At 40.8% G+C, this 17,961-nt stretch overlaps 3 protein-coding genes across 4 annotated transcripts in view; 2 read left to right on the top strand and 1 right to left on the bottom strand.

Annotated features, from left to right (window-relative positions):
• SPoCk (secretory pathway calcium atpase) overlaps nucleotides 1-147 on the bottom strand; it is a 183,828-nt gene extending 183,681 nt beyond the window's left edge. Inside the window, exon 1 of one of the 2 annotated variants that reach the window (XM_065235735.1) lies at nucleotides 15-147. The gene's annotated coding sequence lies outside the window, so the exon portion shown is untranslated. Of the gene's footprint in view, nucleotides 1-4 lie in introns of both variants that reach the window. The other variant, XM_065235734.1, reaches the window with a different exon arrangement.
• Nucleotides 148-3,636: 3,489 nt separating this feature from the next.
• On the top strand, nucleotides 3,637-5,136 carry Asciz (ASCIZ zinc finger protein). Its single transcript, XM_065235884.1, has 2 exons — nucleotides 3,637-3,944; nucleotides 4,010-5,136. Exons 1-2 carry the CDS (start codon nucleotides 3,639-3,641, stop codon nucleotides 4,907-4,909), a joined length of 1,206 nt encoding a protein of 401 aa, XP_065091956.1. The 5' UTR covers nucleotides 3,637-3,638; the 3' UTR covers nucleotides 4,910-5,136.
• Nucleotides 5,137-7,754: 2,618 nt separating this feature from the next.
• On the top strand, nucleotides 7,755-10,012 carry not (non-stop). The gene is made up of 3 exons (XM_065235883.1): nucleotides 7,755-9,228; nucleotides 9,300-9,697; nucleotides 9,764-10,012. Exons 1-3 carry the CDS (start codon nucleotides 8,032-8,034, stop codon nucleotides 9,804-9,806), a joined length of 1,638 nt encoding a protein of 545 aa, XP_065091955.1. The 5' UTR covers nucleotides 7,755-8,031; the 3' UTR covers nucleotides 9,807-10,012.
• Nucleotides 10,013-17,961: the final 7,949 nt, after the last annotated feature.

Raw genomic sequence — 17,961 nt, 5'->3', positions numbered from 1 at the left:
TTACTTTTCCGTACCCCGAAGAGATTTCGGTCGCCTTCCAGACGGTCACTGCCTGGCTGCTGCCTATTAGCTGGATGGAAAAGGCTGACGCAGTATGGCAGTATCCTACACTGCGATGACACAGACGATGTTTGTCTTCCACTTGTAGGTAAAACTCGATTCCCACATTCACCGCACACTGTCCCCTACCGGCGGACGGCTCTTCCTCCGACTAGGCAAAACAATTACCTGCCTGATCACGCGATTTATTATTACACCCTTGCGTTTTTTTTTTTCTTATCGCACAGACTTTACCGCAGTTTTATCACTTGCCATTATTCTCAATTTGGACGGCTGAACCTAAATTACACGTATGCGAAAACACCAATCAGCTCTACCACGCCTCCCGACGGAATCCGGTTCCGCAAGGTAGCACGACTCAAACGCGGACAATTCCAGGAAAACGGACCCGATCCCGACACAGTTAAAGATCTTAGCGAGCGCTCGATACGCGTGAACCACGACAAAACTTTTGCGGAACGAACAACACACGTCAAAAAGGATTGCGGACGGATCAAAAAATTTGACAACATCACCTCTCGCACACAAGCATCCTAGCTCAATCAAAACAGCAAGAACAACAGTAGAAAATAAGGGCACTAACACATCCACAAATCCGGCGATCCTTGGTTGTGTGCGTATGTTTCGTGACCGGCATCACGAAACGAGGATAAGGCATTGGCTGAAAACATCGTCGCGAATGAGAAATAGAGCTACCTGTAAACGAGTAAAATTAATTATATTGTCGTTCAAGTTGGACATCGGAAAATCCCACACGCGACATTCGATTTTACCCTCGTTCTGTACGTTAAACATAACGTCGGACATAGTGCGCTGAATAGCGCATCATTGTGTGAATACAGCGCACTATGTCCGACGTTATGTTTAACGTACAGAACGAGAGTAAATTCAATTGGCGCGTGTGGGATTTTCCGGTTTTCTACTGAAACGATAATACTAGCTCTGAATCATCACTAATTTTCGGTTTTATGACCGTACACAGAAAAAAAAGTTGTTGAATATTACATCCAAACTGCTGCAACCAGGTCAATCCATCGGTTGTGTAATATAACGTTGTACGATGTACATCGATTTTGCGAACAAAATTACAACCATTGATGTAATATTGTATCTGCTTTTTGCTATTACATCATTATTTCATACATCAGCTTAAATTACATTGATCGATATTACATTTTTTTTTTGCTGTGTATAGTGCCAATTATGACTCATATTCTTGCTACACAAAGTCATCTCGACATGTTCATACATAATTATAGCTAAAGACATGTTTGAGCATGCAAATAATGAATGAGTTAATTCGTGGATCGTGCCACTTATAGATACTTTAGATTCCATAGGTAAGTGCCCTAATAAACGTGTACCATATACTGATGATATCTTAGATGGTGCGACCATACCACATAAAATTGGGATGATATCCCGAATTGGTGGTTAGGCGCATCTTATGGTTATTGTTTATGCGGGTGGTGGCACAAAAAGGTTTTGACAACCATGAAAAATAAATGATCTTACTGGCATGCGTGAAAAAAGTTCATGCCATCATAGAGCTCTTCGTTGTGCAGTTTTGTTTTGTTTCGTGCGTAAAAGTTCAAAATGAAGCGCAGCAAATCTTTGCAACAATGTATTGAAGAATGGTTTGCTTTATTTTTCCTTCTTCCGTTGTCCGCGAAATAAATCGGAATGTGGAGTGTGGAAAGCGTTTTGTGCTCATAATATTACAATACTTCTCCCTCAAACAACACCATGATGACGTCATGCTCGTTTGGCTACATTAACTGACAGTTCGTTTGGCTACATTACACATTTCCTCCGCTTATCTATGGAATCTATACCCAACAAACATTGAAAGTTGAATAAGAGCTTATTCAGGCAAAATTATGCTTCTTCAGCTAAAAAATAGCTTATTCAGCTTTTAATCAGCTCAAATCGTTTGTTGCTGACATATTGCTGATTGCATCTGAAACTGGACTGCACAAAAAGGCAAAAAGTGTGATAAAAGTGCAGGTTTCCGTCAAATCGTTTTGGTGTCTTGGAAGCGCTTATTCCTTGCAACATAAGGAATAAGTGCACCAAACATACCAAGACGATTAGATTCGCACTTTTATCACGCTTTTTAATAAGTGAAAATGCGCTTAGAGGTCTAGTTTGGTATGAAATGTGCAATATCTAACAGCGAATATCTGTGTCAAATTAAGCATAACATTTATGTATACACATCACTGGAAACTATACAAAAAACACTTAAATGTTATGTGTTATATGCACATGAGATTTATGTTTTAAGATCATAGAAACTATTCGATGAGTCTTATTGCAAAAATCTATGTGTGAGACACATGCAAACAATCATTAGATTATGTTAGAAGCACCATGGGCCTCACACATAAATTTTATTTGCAAAACATATGAAATTCATTTCTTTTAGAACGTTGATTTTATTTGTGGGAAACCAAATATTTTTTATGTTCCCCAAACATATTGTTTATTTGTGAGGCCTAATTGCAAAAAAATATGTGGTTTCACCTAGGGTTTCACACATAAAAGGTATATGGAAATTCACCTCGGTGTAGGGGAACAGGATTTTTCAGTAATCAAAGGAACACGGTACAGTAATCAAAGGAACAACTTTTTGGCTTAGCTCTGGTACTCTCTTCGGTCCCAAGCTAATCGATTCACCCCTCGAAACCTCGCTCAAAACATAGGAAAATCCACTAACCCCTCATTTTATCTGTCAAACTTCCATAGCGAATCAAAACAAACATTGTGTAGTATTCAAAGTGTTTTTTATGTTACTTCATACGCGAAGTTAACGATTTTCAGAGTTGGTTGGAAATGCTAACATGAAGCTTTAGTGTGATGATTTATTAGCTAGAGAATGATCTTTAGAAGAGGGTAGGTGGATAGTTCCGTTAGAGTACGGCAGTATGAAAATTGAATAGAAGTTGAAAATGAGCGAAGGGCCATTAATACGACAGTTTTTAAAGATAGACGCACATTTTTGCCTAACCCGTACGATGTACGCGGGGACTTGAAGTATGTCTCCAAGTCCACAAAACTTGTCGCATTAATGGCCCTTCGCTCATTTTCAACTTCTATTCAATTTTCATACTGCCGTACTCTAACGGAACTATCCACATACCCTCTTCTAAAGATCATTCTCTAGCTAATAAATCATCACACTAAAGCTTCATGTTAGCATTTCCAACCATCATTGTGTAGTAGTAGAATTTCAACTAGAATGGGGTACGTTAATCGTTTGCTTGGGACCAATAGACTAGTCAAGTAGTGAGCCAATTTAAAATGGTTAGTTTCGTATTGATTGTTGGTAATACCAACCGGTGAAAACTAACGATTTCGTCTGCAATAATGTGACCAACCTTTATTGAGTTTTCGGATTAGCAAGAACATACTGTAGAGTTACATTTAATCTTCCCTTGAAAAAACATCGCATGCGAGAGAAAACCCCGAAAACCCAAATCAAAACAGAACAAAAAACAAAATATATCAACCGAACAGTTCGCTCAGTACCGTTTTTCGATTCGATAACAGAATTTTATTTTCATTGGCGCCGCGATATGAATCAGAAAGTAATCATTAAAATAACGCTCCCTCCCGAGGAAATCCTCGCTACAAAGTTGCTTCTATGCCAAGTGAACGGTTGCGGGGAGCAGTTCTCCAATGCGTCCCATCTGCAAATGCATCTTACCCGGCATCATCGGCTGCAGTCGGGAGGCGCAGTTGGACTCGGAAATGATTCTCACGTGAAACACTTTCACTGCCCCGTGGAATCCTGTCTGTATCATCTCAATGCCAGCGGCGAGAAGTTTTTCACTTCGTTCCGAAATCTCAAGCAGCACTTTTTGAAAGTGCATTCGGTCAAGGTTAGTGAAAAAGGTCCCCGGATTAGTAAACATGAAGCTGACAATATTGTTTTTTTTTTATTTAGAACTTTATCTGCATCAACTGCAACGGTCAAAAATCATTCGCTACAGAATCGCTTCTAAGAGCCCATCAGACAAACTGTGGCCAGTTATTCATTTGCAAGATTTGTGGCTATTCCTATGGAAGCCGGGAAGCTCTGTTGACTCATACCAAGCGGAAGAATCATGGATACGAAGAACTTTTGATGAGCAAAAACAGTAAACGAAAGGCCACTGAGATTCCGCTTGATGTGCCAGTAAAAGCTGTGAAGGGATTTGCAAAATCATCGATCCAAGTTCAAACAGAACTGCCAGAAGATGAAATTTGCGCAGCAGATATGGCAATCAAAAAGTCGCAAACCACACAGACTGACATCGATCCTCCAGATCTAGCTGCAAAGATTGAATGTTCCACTCAGACTGCAACAAGCTCTAATCAGGGTTCAGTCGAATCCGTGAATGCATCGACCATGGACAACTTCTGCCAAACGAATTTGGAGCAGTTTAATTATTTTGAGGACAGCAGCCTCACTTGCTTCGGAAATGTGACCGTAGCATCCAATGCTTCATCGGAATCGGTCACGTGTGTTTGTACGGAAACGCAAACCGATCTCATCTACGACGAAATGTTCCCGAACGAAGATCGCACCGATCCGATGCTCTACTCGCACATGTACACTCAAACGTGTGATGATATATTTTCCGATCTGGCCCTGTCCACAATTGAGACGCAAACCAGCTGGGGAGATGGGTTGGGTGAATTTCTCGTTTCAACAGAAACCCAAACTAATTTGATGCAAAGTGGATCTACGGAGTGCGATGCTGAGGGGAAAATTTCCTCCATTCAAACGCAAACCTCGGCCAGCATGGAATTTCTGAATGCCATTAGCTCGGAAAGTAGCTCGATTCATACGCAGACTTCCTGATATTGTACCGATGAGGCTGACTATCGATTGGATTTCTAGTAGATGGACCAGTGAGGGCGATGGACTAAAGGGTCAGTACTCTTTGTATAGTATTAGAATGTTACATTAGTCAAGAAATCTATGATGGAAGTAGTTCCTTAAAATTAACGAATCTGGATGTCGATAGGTGTATATCGGGCTGTTCTATATTGTCTCGAGCCCAACGTAGGTATTTAAATTGTTCAACAAATCTTATGACCTCATGCAAAGCACTTAATATTTAGATGCAGACGATTTGCTTTAGTTACTGCTCTAAAACCAAACCGAAATCCCTTTGATGAATATGTGGCATTTTTCTTCACCCCATCATAAAGTTGATTTTTGTATACAGGTGGGTAGTGCAGTCCATCCACCGCTATTTCTTGGGTGTCTTCTTCTTCTTCTTCGCTTTTCAAGCTTATTGCATATCGCATATTAGCTTATTGCGTGCTCTCAACTTAGTGTTCTAGATGCACTTCCACAGTTATTAATTGAGTGCTTTCGATGCCTGTACCATTTTTGCATTGATATGATTGTGTGGCAAGTCCAATCATACTTCTATGCCCAGGGAAGTCGAGAAATTTTCCAACCCGAAAAATTCCTAGACCGGACCGGGGAATTGAACCCAGCCACCTCCAGCATGGTCTTGCTTTGTAGCTGCGCCTTTACCGACTGAGCTAAGGGAGGCCCCGAGGTGTCCTCCATTTGGTTTCAGAGAACTTCGCATGACTTTGGAGAATTTTATTAAACTTCAGGAAACGTAGCACTTTAAGGAACTTCATACATCTTGCAGAAATTTCTTAGAGCTCTAGAAAACTTGCTAGAAGTACTAGCTAACTTTGTAAAAGCTCAGCAAACTTTGTAGAAGCTCAGCGGGCTTAATTTGATCGAACTTAAGTGAACTTCGTAGCAGTTCTAAAAACTTGCTAAAGTGCTAGCTCATGTTGTAGAAGTTCACTGAACTTAACTTCATAAAACTTAAGTGAACTTTGTAGAAGTTCAGAGAATTTAGTAAAACTTAAGTATAGAACTTCGTCATACTTTGAAGAAATTTGGCGAGCTATAGAGAAATTGAGCGAATATTATAAAAATTCTGGGAACTTCGCTGAAGTTCACTGATTTTTTTCAACTTCAACTTAGTAAAACTTTAGAGACGTCAGGGGACATCGTCGAAATTCTGAAAATTCAATAGTAATTCAGGGACCTTCGTAGAGCTTCAGAGAACTTCGTTGAAAATCAGAGAGCATTACAAAAATACGGGAAAACTTTGAAGAAGTGAAAACTATGCACAAATTTGGGAAGCTTCGTTTAAATTAAGGGAATTTTATTTAGTTTCTGCAAACTTCATAAAAGTTCCGGAACCCTCTTTTAATTTAATAAAAAAACATTTCGTAAGATTTTAATGGACTTTTTTTCTTTGATTTGTTTTCCATCGATCTTGTTTTCCGTATCAATGCTACCGACGCTAGGGCGGCAGCTCCCACACCTATCGACCCATCAACTCATAGACCGGCGTCCAACCGACCGAAGTAAAGCATGATCATAGATTTTATGCCTCAGAAAATCCCGACGGCGCCAACTGGGATTGTACCCAGGCCCTTTGCAGTGATAGGCAGTCACGCCAGTCAAAAATAATGCTGAATTAGGGGGTGTCCGTGCCCCCTCCTCCTGCCCCCTCTGGCTTCGCCTATGTGGCATTGGTCATTCCATCGGTTGTGTAATATTACATTGTAAATACAATGTACACAGAAATCACGATGGATGCAATATTCCCGCATAAACGCGAACCATAAATTGACCTTACCTAAAATGGTTAAAAATGGTTTATAATCCCTGCTAAACTTTAACTGAAATGGTTATGGAACTTTACATGAACGTTTAATGATAAAGTTTCAACCTTACGTATTATGGTTTTTTGGAACTGGACCTTACAAATAATGGGTTGTTAAGAACCATTACCGTTCCAAATTCTTGTTTTCACCATACATTTTCGGAAAGAGAACTATATTAGAACCTTTTAACTTATGGTTTGAGAACTTTAATGGTAATGGTTATGGTAGTCAGTAAGGTCCACGAATGGTTTTGTAACATCGATCAACTTTATGTGGAATATATCGCGAATTGGTTGCCTGTAATTTACTGATTACCAATTCACGATATATTCCACGTAAAGTTGAGCGATAATACAAAACCATTAATGGACCTTACTGACTACCATAACCATTACCATTAATGTTCTCAAATCATAAGTAAAAACGTTCTTATATAGTTCTCTTTCTGAAAATGTATGGAGAAAACAAGAATTTGGAATGGTAATGGTTCTTAACAACCCATTATTTGTAAGGTCCGCTTCCAAAAAACCATAATACATAAGCTTGAAACTTTATCACACAAACGTTCATGTAAAGTTCCATAACCATTTCAGTTAAAGTTTAGGAGGGATTATAAATAATTTATAACCATTATCGGTAAGATCAAGTGATGGTTCGCGTTTATGCGGGTTGTATTTGTTTTTTTGCTATTATTTACATCACTGTTTCATCCGTCAGCATCAGCATTGCTATTATTTACATCACTGTTTCATCAATCGTACATTTTTTTGCTGTGTATATTTTACACCCAGTTCCCCTACTAGTTGCAGACGAATATCAGTCCACTACCCTATTCCATGACATAAAATCAGATTCTGTCAAATCGAAGGTTTTGTTTATTTTTGAAATGAAGCAGAAACGTCAAAAAAAAACGCATCAACAAAAAAAAAAATCCACCTGGCCGCTGACGGTTTTTGTTGTTGTGTTTGTTGTTGTTAGTGGAACGACGGGTAGCACGAATGTCGCATTATTTGTCGGTACTTTTAGCGCAGACAATAAAGAAAGGTTGAATTTCATTTTAGGCGTACAACACAGTTCGGAGGCGACGAAAATTAGCTCCCAATCGAAATTATACGGGATGGCCAACGTCGTACAATAGTGACATAAACTGCGGTTCAATAACTTCCCTCAGCAAAACGAGGACACTGCTGGATCAGCCAAAATTTTGAGTGGAAACTTTACGAAGCTCTCACGGTAAGACTGATTTTGGTAAGAAGTAGTGTTCTCCGCAGGATGTCCGATCACGGTTGTGCTCATTTTGCGGCTTTTGTAAAGGAGTATGGGCTGGAATCGTTCAGCGTGGTGCATTCCTATTTCAGCACCTGCATCAACAAGGATGCCCGGCGTCGGAAGGCTTTGTCCTGCCTGTGCTACAAGTGTGGTAGTTCCGGTCCGCAGCTGTATTCGTGCTTACAGTGTATCTATTTCGGTTGCAAGGGTGCACACATCAACGACCACTGCAAGCAGACCAAGCATTACATCGTGCTGGAACTGTGCTATGGAATGATCTTCTGCTATCAGTGTAAGGATTTCATCTACGACAGCGAATGTCAAGCGGTAGCTGAGAAGCACATTAGGAAGGAAGCGAAAAGCTTGAACAAGAGTTTGTCCTGGAGACCGTGGTCGCCTTCGAAGCTGGAGATTGATTTGCTACTGAAGAATCCAAAACGCCGCCATGTTACGGCATTTACCAGTATTGGCCTACGAGGGCTGTTGAACCTGGGCTCGACCTGCTTCATGAACTGTATCGTTCAGGCATTGATTCATACTCCTCTTCTAAGGGATTACTTCCTTTCCGAGAGACACGAATGTACCACAAAAACAGCTGCCAAATGTCTTGTGTGCGAGGTGTCGAGACTGTTCCAAGAGTTTTACTCGGGTGCCCGAGGACCCCTATCGCTGCATAGATTACTGCATTTAATATGGAACCACGCACGTCACCTAGCTGGGTACGAGCAGCAGGATGCTCACGAATTTTTCATTGCTACGCTGGATGTTCTCCATCGCCACTGTAAGATATCAATGAACGAAATTGCCGCAGCTGCAGCAGAAAAATCGAAACAGTCCCAGCCACAGCTGCAACAGCAAGAAAATCCAACCCAGTGTAACTGCATCATCGATCAGATCTTTACCGGAGGTCTTCAAAGTGATGTCGTTTGTCAGGCTTGTAACGGAGTATCAACAACGATCGATCCATTCTGGGACATTTCGCTGGATTTGGGCGAAGCTCAGAACCAGGGATACGGTGGCCCACCGAAATCGTTGATTGACTGCCTGGAACGCTTCACACGGGCAGAACATCTTGGTTCCAGTGCAAAGATCAAATGTTCCAGCTGCAAAACCTATCAGGAATCGACGAAGCAACTCTCCATGCGTACACTGCCAATCGTAGCCAGCTTCCATCTGAAGCGTTTCGAACATTCTAGTTTGGTAAGAGCGAATGGTTTGTTGTTCATTGGCAGCGATGATCGATCATTAATTCCTTTTGATATTTTCTTCAGATCGACAAAAAGATCTCGACCTTCATCTCATTCCCATCGGAGCTGGACATGACTCCATTTATGTCGAAAAAGAAGTCTGAACAGTCGCAATCGTCCGGGTCTTCTTCTTCTTCGTCTTCATCGAAAGCCAAGTCTTCGGATCGAAAGCACGGTGCCACGGCAGGAACCGGCAGCAGCAGTGGAAGTTGTCCTGGAAATGACGATGACCAGAGCAACAGTCGACTCCCGCACGACACCAGTGACTTCCGCTATTCACTGTACGCGGTCATCAACCACGTGGGAACGTTGGACGCTGGACATTACACGGCGTATGTTCGACACCAGAAGGACATCTGGGTGAAGTGTGACGACCACATTATAACGACTGCCACACTCAAACAGGTGCTGGATAGCGAAGGGTATGGATGTGTCTCTCTTATGGGTGATATCAGAAATTTTACGATTATTTGGTTTATTTTTTGCAGTTACCTGCTATTTTACCACAAGAAGATTCTCGAATATGAATAAACAACAAACAACAGTACTAATGCTGCGTGGCATAGTCGAGCATAAACGGAAACGTGGATGGTGTGATTCATAGGGATAGACGTGTTAGTGAGCCCATTAAGATTCGAACTAAGGATATACTCTCCTACAACTTATTTCACTACTAGATTGTAATCAAACAATTATGAAATAAAGTCATGACTTTCATTTGTAAAAGTGACGGAATATTTCACTCACTCATTCACCCGTGTATCCTTCATGAGGTCAAATATCTGTCGAATTCCTTGATGGTCCTTCCAGATTCCAATCCGGACCTTGCTTGCAGATTTGGTTTCGGCCCTTTCGTAGTGTGTGGCCAACCTACCAGGGGGGAGTGGAAATGTGAACTCCCTGTCTTCTTCTAGGATTTTTACGCTTCTGTAGCGACTTATTCAAATAAATTCAAAATAAGATTCTTTTTGTTTCAATAAGCCACTTTTCAACTGCAACTATTGTAAAAATAACAATATTCTTTTATTAAGCCAACAATAGTTAATTTTAATTTAGCATTTATTTGTTGTTTCCATTCCCCAGCCCATGAATGCAAAAATAACTACCAACCATTCCCTCGTTTTCACCCGGAAAAAATGTAAACAATAACACAAAACTGTTCTCGTTTGATTCAACTCTTTTCCGCGTTCCACGTAAGTATTGTTTTTAACTGTGAATTTCGGGAAATAAGTGCAAGATTCCCGGAAATCTTGAGACTTGAGGTTATTAAGTATGCTGCAGTTGCTAAATATAATCAGTTTTACTGTTTTTTTTTTCGTTTTTTCCTTGATTTTTTTCCGTACTGAGTACCAATGCTCCCGACGCACAGTGGGGTATTTATTAATTCTAGCTGGCCAAAAATATTTAACCACTCTAACTTGTCACATATATATTTTTATTCAAGGATTAAACATTTTTTTGGTAAAAAAAGGGTGGAGTCGTATTTTGGAGGGGGGTGGGTCATGTTATAATAATGTCTTTTTTTTAATTTGTAAGTCGTTAAGCATTTTTAAATTTAGTTATCGTCAAAGGATGAAATGTTGGGAACAAATAATACTTTAAATATAAAATATAAAAAAAAACACTTACACCTGCGGTCAATAAAAAAGCACCAAAGGGCAAATTTTGTTAATGTAACCAAATTTGACATGCTGTAACTTTGTTCTGTTATGATCAATTGAACTGAAATTTGGCACAGAACCACAAATATGCTGAATTTAGCGCGAACAAAAGCCTTTTCGAAACTTTTTTGAAACTCCTGCCGGAAATTGACAATATGGTTAAAAATGCTTGAAATAATAGCATTTTTTAAATTAGAGATATTTCAAGATTCTCATTTTAAATTATTTTTCGTACACGCAAACTTCACCATAGTTTGGTTCTTCATAACAATTTCAGCTTAATTGATTATAACAAAACGAAATTAAATCATGTAAAAGTTGGCTAATTAAAATTAAAATCCGCCTATGGTGCTATTTTCTTGGCCGCAGGTGTAAACATTTATAAGAATATAAAAAATTGAAGATTTTTTTTTACGTTTTAAAATCAGTCTTTGTGAAATGAGTTCAGCAAAAAAAGAACAAGATATTTATATTTTGATTTTGAGATTTAAGGTGAAAATTAATGGAATCCACAAATGGCTGCTAATTTTTGGCGGCACAAATTTAAGAAACTAAAAGGGTTTCGTGTGCCTGCACTAGAGCATACATGTCATTACAGTTTCATGCACGAAAACTTTGAAGTTTCTGAGATTCGTGCCGCCAAAAACTCGAAGTGATAAGGCAAAATAAACAAAATGGCGGCCATTCATGGATTCCATCATCTTTTACCTTAAGAAAATGCTTATATTAAACCGAGTATTACACAGCAACAACATATCTAACAATTCAAAAACAAAAACAAAACAACTAGAAAAAAAAACAAATGAAATTAAACGAAAAAAAAATGTCATTCCGAATTTGCGAACACATTTTCTTGTTCACTAGAAACGTCTGTTTCATATGTTTCTTCCATCTCTAATTTTTCAAGTCGATCTTCGCTTTCTCGGATGAGATCCTCTGGGAGTAACATTTGCAATGTTTCTGTCGTCAATGCCTTTGACTTTCTTTGCGGGATTTGTCTTAATCCTAAAAGAATATTTATTTACTTTCACGTATGATAATCATTACGTTGTTTACCTGTGATTTCAGGATCAGAACTAAGCAGCAGTCTATTCAGTACATCCATGTTGCAAGCCTGTCTTGAGAACTTTCTGGAAAAATTTTGGCGGTATAATCTTAAATTCTCGATTCTATAGCTTCTTCTGACAGCTGCCCTATTGGTAGCAGTGCATGTTCTATAACAATGGTACTGTGGATTAAAATTTTATGCAGAGTTGGAGTCATTGGATACCACGGATACAGTCGAACGTATATCTCCGCTGTTTCTTGAGTAAATTTTCCAAATTTTTTCGTATCAATTTTAAAACCACTAGCTAGTGTCTCCAATATAACTTTAAGCCGGTAGATCAAATTAAAATCAACACCTGTTATTTGAGCAGCGGTTTCCGGATCAGCAAAGAATCTTCGACTAGTGTTGCCATCATTCGAATTTCCAAAGCCTGGTTTTGGAAAATCCACAAGGAGTCCCAATGTCTATCTGAAGTTTTCTTGAATGTGCTCTTTTCTTTCTTTGACGATTTCCTTTTCATTGCCAGTTAATCGCCATTTTTTGATCGGCAACTTGTAAGAAAGATGTAAAATTGTCTCAAAACTACGAATCCTGGCATGAAGAATGGATAATCCGAATTTAAGCGATTGGAGTGGAGATAACCGATTTGCAGCTTTTTTCGGATTCCTGTAAAATGCTTGCCTGTATTTGGTAGCCCGCTTAGGTGAAGCCATAATATCTCCTAAAACTTTAGAAGCATCTTTCTTTCCAGATGAGTATAACGCTATACGAGTAGCGTAGCTCAGTTCAGCAGGACTAACGGTTCTTCTCAAATCTTCTGTTTTTCTTCTTTTACTGCGTTCACTTGATTCATCGAAAGATATTTGAGGACGACCGGGTCGTTTCAGTGGTCGTGGAATCTCAAATGTACCTTGTAACCAATCATTGTTATCATGCAGGAACTTATCGACCTTCCTGGAAGCAGACATCCATCTTTGCTTGAATTGTGTTTTCAATTTTGCAATCTTTAGCGTCAATGCGCGTCTTTCTTCTTCCGAATAATCATAAAAATTCAATAGATAGTTCTCTATATATATCAATTTCGCATTAAAATCCAGCTCCTGTCCTTGCATTTTGTCAAACAAGTGGCGACGAGAAAACATTTTTATACCAGATGAGCCTACGATAATGATGCAAATAATTAACTTGGAACATATTGATTTTTATTTTATAATGGATGATTTCTGGTTTATTTTAGGCTCATGCACCATATTCACTTGAACATGTGACAAGAAGGAACCATAATACCAACAATCAATACGAAACTAACGATTTTAAATTGGCTCACCACTTTAGTAGCCTATTGGTCCCAAGCAAACGATTAACGTACCCTATTCTAGTTGAAATTCTATTACTACACTATGTTTGTTTTGATTCGCTATGAAAGTTTGACAGATAACATCAGGGGTGTGTAGATTCATGCAGAATATGCAGGGGTGAGTGAAATAGCTTGGAACTGCTTGGGACCGTTGTTCTGGTACTGAGCGAGCCAAAAATAATAATGATTTTCTTCGGGACCCAGTGGTCTTAGAGTTCCCGAAAAAAAATAACAACAAAAATACAATAAAAAACAATGTAACAATAAGACGAAAATTATTGTCTTAACAATGATTTATATTGTTACGTCTACAATAAATTTACCTTGATTTATGTTGTACAAAACAGTAAATTTCATGGTAAATGGAAAATTTACAATAAAAAAGGGGGGTTGTTAAGTATCTTAACAATGAAATTTTCGTGATTTCCCCATACACAGAAAAAAAAGTTGTTGAATATTACATCCAAACTGCTGCAACCAGGTCAATCCATCGGTTGTGTAATATAACGTTGTACGATGTACATCGATTTTGCGAACAAAATTACATCCATTGATGTAATATTGTATCTGCTTTTTGCTATTACATCATTAATTAATACATCAGCTTGAATTACATTGATCGATATTACATTTTTTTTTGCTGTGTATAATTTTTTTTCAATAACATTATATATTATTGTTATTTTACTGTTGGTTGGCGAATTTATTGATTAAAAAAAATAACAGTGTACTTTAGAGTGTATGTGTTGGCTTGACAGATCTACTTTATCGACTTTAAAAATAAATCGAAAAAATAAAACATCGCCCCGGGGAGGGAAGGGGGTGGTAACATAGAGGTAACTCTAAGACCACTGGGTCCTGAAGAAAATCATTATTATTTTTGGCTCACTCAGTACCAGAACAACGGTCCCAAGCAGTCCCAAGCTATTTCACTCACCCCTGCATGTTCTGCATGAATCCACACACCCCTGATGTTATCTGTCAAACTTTCATAGCGAATCAAAACAAACATAGTGTAGTAATAGAATTTCAACTAGAATAGGGTACGTTAATCGTTTGCTTGGGACCAATAGGCTACTAAAGTGGTGAGCCAATTTAAAATCGTTAGTTTCGTATTGATTGTTGGTGGTAATGTCTGTTACGGGTGAGTCCTTTTTTTACTGGTTATGGATTGAGATTCGATCCGGAACTTGTGAGAAATGGAAGCCAACTCCCCTGCACTCGATCTCTCTAGGTCACGTCTCCTTGGTGGTTGAACGTCGTTGATAAGTTAATGCATTCAACTGGAGAGAATCGCCCATGAAAATATGCTTCCACCTGAGAGTGATTTCCTGACATCTTCAAGTGGTGGATTTTTTTATTATTATTGTATGATTAGTGACTGCACGGAAAAGGTCTGCATTAAACGGGATTTAGATGAGGCAGGAGAGTTGAGTTCAACTCAAACCGATCTGGTCGTAGGCGTTCAATTGACTTGGCAACGAATACAGCCAAACGAACTGTCAAAGCAAGAGCCATACGAGCAGCACCTATCTTGATTACATTGGCAGTGTTGCTGACCCTCTCATAGTCTGCATGCTTCAATCAGATTTATTTTTATTGTTCGTGAAGTAACCCACAATGAAAACACACCAATATTTAATGTAACAACATTTTTATTGTAATAGAATTGTTCATTATTGTTCGTGATCGAATCATGTTAACAATAAAATAAATGAAAAATACAATAAAAATCATTGTAACAACATTTTATTATGTACATTCATTGTACAGCTAGGTAACAGTTTTGCCGTTTTCGGAAGGGTACAACATTATAACAATCATTTTTATTGTCGACAATAAATATTAATGTTAGAGCATTGTTTCCACTGAAAATTTCACTGTAATTTTTTTTTCGGGTTACCTCTATGATAATACCCTTTATCTGGTTCTTGTTGAATCCAATTCGATCCAGTGGTTGCTGAGAAGCACGTTGCCAAAAATTGTGACACACACACACACACACACACACACACACACACACACACACACACACACACACACACACACACACACACACACACACACACACACACACACACACACACACACACACACACACACACACACAGGGCTACAAATGGTGAATTGACAACCTGGGAAGAGCGTTTTTCCTATCTCTGGTCCTCACAAGTTCCTACCTCACACCTCCCCGTGGTGTAGCCTGGGCAATGTTGTCCTTCTGACAATAGCAAAGTGAGGGGGTGCGACGCGAACACTGGCGCGGTAACCATAACACGGCGATCGAGGAAATGCTTCGTCAACCCGCAGGAGTGCCAACCGGCACATTAGGATCGACGCCAGTAAGATCCTTATTACGGCATACTGGACACGGCATGGAACTATGGACACGACACGCTACAGGGCTGACAGTCGTGCTATTCTGCTCCCTAAGTAAAGAAGGGTGACACCTTCTTGAAATGGCGAGTGGGCTAATAGTGCGGCTGCCCCCGTCCCGGTAAAACCTTGGCAGGCCTCCGGATACGTTCAAAACTCGTCACCAATTGGTGATTGGTGAGTAGTAGACTCAGATGTAACATTCCTGACTTACGCCGATCTGGCTCTGAACACGGCCCCCATGAAGGACCGTGTCAACCCTAGCATGGCCTCCCTGCTTGCATAGATAACCATGGGATCACGATAGGCGACTACATACAACGAGTGGAGATAGCGGCCCGGAGGGGGGACCCAACAGAATGGAGACAAACGGAGAAAAAAACAAAAAAGAAGAAAATGAGAAAACCCAAAAAAATATGAAGGACGACGGCAAGACGCCAGAAATTGAAAACGGAGGAGCGAACGTGTTCGCAAGGAGCGGGATATTGCAGCGATCACCAGTGTTGAACCTGGAGGCAACAGCGAGTTCCAACAGCAGCAGTAAGCCCCAAGGTGAGCAGCAAGGACACCAAGGAGAGCTAGGTCTTATGCTAAGCCAGGTGTTCACACCGAAATCCAGCAGTAGCACACCCCAAGAAGGATTGCAGCTTGGGAAGACCAAATTGATGGAGGTCAGGAGGAGGATCAATGAACTCCATGACTTCATCAAGGATAAGAGCAACGTCCACAAGGCAATAAAGGAAATGGTGACGGGCATCAAATCCGCCATTATTGCTGCCGAACGTGAACAGGATGCGCTGAGGACGAGGTCCGTAACTGCCGAAAGGGCACTGATCGAGGCCAAGGAGAAAGCAGCAGCTGAAATACAGGAGACGCCAAAGGGACCTCGAAATCCACGCTCGGAAAAGAGGAAAAGGGAAACTCCAGGAGAGGAAGAGGAGTTGAAAAAAGTCAAGAACGACAAAGAAGACAACAAGGAGGAAGGCTGGCGTACCGTCGAGAAGCCAAAGGAGAAGTGGAAAAAACGGAAGGAAAAAGACGTGAAGAAGAAAGCTGAACAGAAGAAGGAGATACCCAGGACTCGTCGGGAGCGAAGTAAGGGCGATGCTCTGATCGTCGAAGCTAAGGACAAAACGTCGTATGCAGCACTCCTCCGGAAGGTACGAGAGGATCCGGAGTTGAAGCAACTAGGAGAGAACGTGGTGAAAACCAGGCGAACCCAGAAAGGCGAGATCCTCTTTGAGCTGAAGAAGGATCCTGCTATCAAGAGCTCAGCCTACAAGGAGCTCGTTGAAAAGTCTCTTGGCGAAGGGGCGAGCGTAAGAGCTCTATCCCAGGAGACAGTGGTCGAGTGCAGGGACCTGGACGAGATCACCACAGAAGAGGAGCTAAGAAGTGCGTTGAGAGTGCACTGCGATCTGGGAGATGTCCCGATGTCAATCCGCATGAGGAAGGCGTACGGCGGCATGCAAACGGCGGTTATACGGCTTTCGACAGCTGCAGCGAATAAGCTGTTGGAGACGGGCAAGGTCAAGGTTGGCTGGTCATTGTGCTCGCTGAAAGCCACTCCTCGGGTTACCAAGCAATTGGAGCGATGTTTCAAGTGCATGGGATTCGGTCACCAGGCGAGGAACTGCAATGGCCCTGACAGATCTGATCTGTGCAGGAAATGCGGAGAGAAAGGCCATATTGCAAGAGGCTGCACGAAGCATCCGAGGTGTATGCTCTGCAAAAAAGAGGACGGTAACGATCATACGACGGGAGGCTTCAAATGCCTAGCATACAAAAAGGCGATGGCAGGCCAACAGTAATGGAGGTAACCCAAATAAATCTCAATCATTGCGACATTGCTCAGCAACTGTTGTGGCAGTCGACAACAGAAACAAAGTGCGACGTTGCAATCATTGCGGAACCGTATCGAGTCCCTCCCGATAACGGTAACTGGGTTGCGGATAGAGCTGGGATGGCAGCTATACAAGTTATGGGCAGATACCCCATTCAAGAAGTGGTTGCGAGCTCATACGAAGGCTTCGTCATCGCCAAAATCAACGGAATCTTCATGTGTAGTTGTTACGCACCCCCCAGATGGACGATGGAGAAGTTCCACGAGATGCTTGATGGACTTACCGAAGAGCTGGTCGGACGACGACCGGTAGTCATCGGAGGAGACTTCAATGCTTGGGCAGTGGAGTGGGGAAGCAGGTGTTCCAATGCAAGAGGGCACAGTCTGTTGGAAGCTCTGGC

This window comes from Ochlerotatus camptorhynchus, unplaced genomic scaffold (assembly GCF_037179485.1).
Source record: "Ochlerotatus camptorhynchus isolate MF236.1 unplaced genomic scaffold, CSIRO-AGI_Acam_v1.1 ptg000503l, whole genome shotgun sequence".
In the NCBI taxonomy this organism is placed as follows: Eukaryota; Metazoa; Arthropoda; class Insecta; order Diptera; family Culicidae; genus Ochlerotatus; species Ochlerotatus camptorhynchus.
The sequence above is the reverse complement of the archived record's forward strand: the minus strand, read 5'-3'. Positions and strand labels throughout refer to the sequence as shown.